We start from the raw sequence: 2,705 nt of genomic DNA, 5'->3' as shown, positions 1-2,705 counted from the left end.
AAGGAGGGGGGGGGGGGGGGGGGGGGGTGCTGGGCTCAATCCAGGGTCCAGAGGCAGAGGTCCGGCAGGGGTTGAAAACTCGCAAAATAAGCTCTTTTTATGTGCTTTTTAACAAATTAACCATCTTTTTTTTTAGGGGGTTGGTGGGAAGGGGGGACAAGTAATTGGAGGGCGCCCCCCCCCCCCAGCAGCCCTATAGATACGCCACTGTCCCGGACAACCTGAGCATCCTTAAGCTGTTCTAAAACGATTTCAAGGAGTGTTTGTTTTGAATAGAGCCATGTACAATTGGAGTTTTAATGTACGTTTAATTTGAGTACCCAAACTATAATGTGCACAAACATTTCATTACTTAAACAACAAAAAATGCATAGGCATACTGATCGAATTTTAGTAACGCGTCAGTGAATTAAGTATTCACGTAAATACTTTTTAATGACTCAAGTTACTGCATGACCGTTTTTATATTTTTAATAAAACCAATTCCTCTTTTCTGCAAAATGCGTGTTTGAACCAAAATCACTTTGAAAGGCAGGACCGCCCCGCACGATGTGAGACGGTTGGTAACTATGTCTTGAGTCATACCGTACTATCTCCATGCTATCTTGTGGCTGTCTCCTCAGAAAGAATGGAACCGGCTATACAGGCTGTCAGCATATATTTCCGGATATTTAGAAGTGCCAAAAAAGTTGTACACTTCATGATGAGGGCAGGGGTGGATATGCTCTCAGACCCTACTAACTTTAAATCATGTATCCATAAAATTGGGTGGCAATTTCAAAACCAAATGTTTTAAGCGCACCCCCGTCCCCAAACGGCCGGACCACTTTCAAAATGCTTCCGACAGCTATGCGTAGGCAGCTTATGTGTGCTTCCTGGAGACACACACTATGGATTTGTCCATCCCCCACCCCCCTCCCTTAGCTGTTTTGAGGTCGGATTTATCAAACTTACTTTGCTTTGCAAAAACATTGTAGCTCCACAAATCTTTTCAAAATTTAAATGACATAGTAAACAACGAGAAACCCACCACTCAAAGGAAAACCAATATTATAGTAAATCTTGACAGAAATATAAAAAGAGGGGATTGGATTGGATTTGATTTTTTCCTTGAACACCAAGGATAGCCCACAAATGACTAGAAGACATATTTCCAGTGGGGTCCTTCTGGTGGTGATTGTGCAGTACACCGGGAGACAATCCCCTACTATTTTCCGAAGAGTGTACTGCTTACTTTAACGTGCACATGGGCCATAATGCACACGGGACCAACAGCTTAAACGTCTCATCCGAAAGACAGTGCGCTAATCGTAACAGCCCTCTAGCTGAAATACAATCAGAGGCAGCGATGGGAATTGAACAGGGGACCTAGAGACCTCCATGGTTCAGCACACACACAGTGGCTGCCACCAGATTAGCCGACTGAGCTAAGCTGCTCTCTCATCAGTCTTTAACCCCCACCCCGTCCCTCCCCAAGACTGTAAAAAATATAGCTTTTTGGAATAAATTAAGATTTTTATTGAAGACATAAAGGATCTGACAATTTAGTTTATCAACCGCATGCATTACAAGAGGACCATACTTCAAAAGAGGTGGGGACTGAGGTACATTTTCATTCAAACCAGTTGAAATTGTTAATGGTACTCCCCCACCCCCGACCCGGCAAAGAATCCTTGATCAGCCCCTTTCAGCTATACTTTTGTATTTGATTGTATATGATTGTTGCCTTAAATGAGTTTCCGCAAAGACCAAATAAATTTTTTTTGGGTTGTTGTTATTATATTTCATTTACAATTTGCAGAACCCTCAAGTAATTGAGTTAAAGGAAAAAGGAAAAAAAGCAATGAGTGAAAAACGCTATGAAGATGCCATCCGCTACTACAATAATGCTATTGCACTCGACCCTGACAATTACATTTGTTACAGCAATCGTTCAGCCGCTTATGCCCATCAGGAAGAGTACAACCTGTCCTTGAAAGATGCAGAAAAATCAATTGAACTGAAACCTGACTGGGCAAAGGTAACGTAAAGTTTAGTCTCTCTGGACAGCGGAGGGGCCTACTTTGTCTCTTAGGGCCAATATCTTGGTCGCAGACTCTGTGCATCCGGTCGTCTGTGGCAGGGCATAGGCAGATGGTTAACCCTTTGAAACATAGCGCTGTTTTGTCACCAAATTATATTACTGTAAAGTCAACATGTTCTTGTTTTATAATTTTATGTAAAGTACATAGAGGCACTGTGCAATATACACTATAAATGTATCAATTTTGTTTATGTTGTATGGAAAATAAATTGAACTTTGAAATGTATTATTACTACTATTATTATTATTATTATTATTATTATTATTTATCATCATCATCATCATCATCATCATCATTATTATATCAAACTACTGTATTATTATTAGGAGTGCGAGGGTGATGGAACATCATGGTTGCACTCATGAATGAGGGTCAGAATATCCTGACTCTTCCCCATTATTCTATCATTCACCCAACAGAATACAAAATAAAATGAATTTCGAAAAATACTTGTTTTTTTTTTAGCAAATGGGGATTTAACAAATGCAATTAAATTCCTTTGTAAGTGAAGGTTCCACTGGCACCTCTGTACATACTAATAAGTCTATATAATAATAATAGATGGATTTATATAAGATATATAATTATGATTTGGTTCAAGGGCGCAGTTCTGTTTTTAAA

At 39.9% G+C, this 2,705-nt stretch overlaps 1 protein-coding gene across 1 annotated transcript in view; it reads left to right on the top strand.

Moving 5' to 3' along the window:
* Window positions 1-1,798: 1,798 nt before the first annotated feature.
* LOC117121410 (stress-induced-phosphoprotein 1-like) overlaps window positions 1,799-2,705 on the top strand; it is a 4,093-nt gene continuing 3,186 nt past the window's right edge. The window contains exon 1 of the mRNA XM_033266610.1: window positions 1,799-2,020. Coding sequence (XP_033122501.1) covers window positions 1,844-2,020 — 177 coding nt within the window. The 5' untranslated portion in view covers window positions 1,799-1,843. The remainder of the gene's footprint in view (window positions 2,021-2,705) is intronic.

This window comes from Anneissia japonica, unplaced genomic scaffold, assembly GCF_011630105.1.
Source record: "Anneissia japonica isolate Jap-2015-1 unplaced genomic scaffold, ASM1163010v1 scaffold12701_len8930_cov135, whole genome shotgun sequence".
Lineage (NCBI taxonomy): Eukaryota > Metazoa > Echinodermata > Crinoidea > Comatulida > Comatulidae > Anneissia > Anneissia japonica.
This window is presented reverse-complemented; position numbering and strand designations above follow the sequence as displayed.